General features: G+C 54.3%; 1 protein-coding gene across 2 annotated transcripts in view; it reads left to right on the top strand.

Moving 5' to 3' along the window:
• Positions 1-326: 326 nt before the first annotated feature.
• LOC107575844 (serine/threonine-protein phosphatase 4 regulatory subunit 3-like) overlaps positions 327-1,484 on the top strand; it is a 21,279-nt gene continuing 20,121 nt past the window's right edge. Inside the window, exons 1-3 of one of the 2 annotated variants that reach the window (XM_016262166.1) lie at positions 327-917; positions 990-1,045; positions 1,176-1,274. In XM_016262166.1, the coding sequence (XP_016117652.1) occupies positions 791-917; positions 990-1,045; positions 1,176-1,274 (282 nt within the window). In that variant the 5' untranslated portion in view covers positions 327-790. The remainder of the gene's footprint in view (positions 918-989; positions 1,046-1,175; positions 1,275-1,484) is intronic. The other variant, XM_016262165.1, reaches the window with a different exon arrangement.

The raw sequence follows: 1,484 nt of genomic DNA on the forward strand, positions 1-1,484 counted from the left end.
AGATGACTAGTCTATGCTTGGCTATGATTAGAGTCTATTAGCTGTTCACTGACAGCCTTGTTTTAGCCGTGTGTTTAGACGGCTAATAGAACTGTTTTAAACGCAGAATTGCTTGCTGGGTATTAAACTACATCTTATGAGTTTACATCAACCTCAGAATGATCTTAAAGTGGAGCTACTTAACACTGGTTTTTGTGGTGGCTGTGCTATAAAAGTAAATTATTATAATCTTAATTGAGGCGACGAAGGATTCTGAAAGTCTCTTCCTCAAATCACCGTAAGCATATTCAGTTCGCGGAAACTATGGTAACGGCGGAGTCCTGCGCGGCCGCCGTAGCCCCCTCGCGGAAACCCCGCGCCCTCAGAAGACGCACAAGATGGCGGCGATCGGCGGATAGACGAACATTCGCGTAAACACTCGAACGATTCGAGCTAATCTGAGCTTTAACGACACCTGAAGGCGGTTAAACATCCGAGCACCGTGCTGCTCGGATCGATCGGGGCTGTGTGAGGTTCGGCTCTTTCTGAGGGTTAATTAGCTGCTTTCCTGAGTTGAAGATGACTGATAGGAGGTAGCGGCAGCTTTAGGGTTAACGTTAGTGTTGTGATATAAACGCTTGTCTTTCCGAGGGTCCGATCAGACCGGGCCAGGCTCCGGCTCGTTTAGTGTGGATTAGTCAGGGTTAGGATGAGCGGCGGCCGGCTGCGCGGGTCTGAGGCGACGCGGTGCTAGCTTTGTGCGTCAGGACTGCTAGTGCTGGTTCGGTTCGGTTCGGTTCGTGCGGGGAAGATGAGCGACACCCGGCGGCGGGTGAAGGTGTACACGCTGAACGAGGAGCGGCAGTGGGAGGACCGGGGCACCGGGCATGTGTGCTGCTCGGAGCCGGACTCGCTGACGGTCACCGGCGAGGCTGACGGTAAGCGACGCGTCTGTCGGAGCTCCCGCGGTCGCGCAGCTCGTCTGACGCGGTGTGTTTGTTCTTCTGCAGGCTCTCTGCTGCTGGAGTCCAAGATCAACCCCGACACCGCGTATCAGAAGCAGCAGGTGAGTCCAGCAGCGCTCATAACCGTGCGTGCGTGCGTGCGTGCGTGCGTATGTGTGTGTGTAGTAGCGCAATAGTGAACTCTCAGTCTCAGTTATTCGGTTCATGAGCGCGGTGGTTTTGTCTCCTCAGGACACGCTCATCGTCTGGTCCGAAGCGGAGAACTACGACCTGGCTCTGAGCTTCCAGGAGAAAGCAGGCTGTGATGAGATCTGGGAGAAGATCTGTCAGGTGGGTCCGGTGCTTCATTTGTAAGTCAATAATGTCCGGATCCAGATCCGTAGATAAAAGGCGCTGTGCAGCTGTAAGAGCATGCCTCTCCAGGTCCTGCAGGCCCCCGACTGTTACCTGTACAGCCTAGCTTCTCTAACCCTGGGTCAAACATTGCCTCTCCAGGTCCTGCAGGCCCCCGACTGTTACCTGTACAGCCTAGCCTCTCTA

Source organism: Sinocyclocheilus grahami, unplaced genomic scaffold, assembly GCF_001515645.1.
Source record: "Sinocyclocheilus grahami isolate Dianchi unplaced genomic scaffold, SAMN03320097.WGS_v1.1 scaffold2942.1, whole genome shotgun sequence".
Classification (NCBI taxonomy): domain Eukaryota; kingdom Metazoa; phylum Chordata; class Actinopteri; order Cypriniformes; family Cyprinidae; genus Sinocyclocheilus; species Sinocyclocheilus grahami.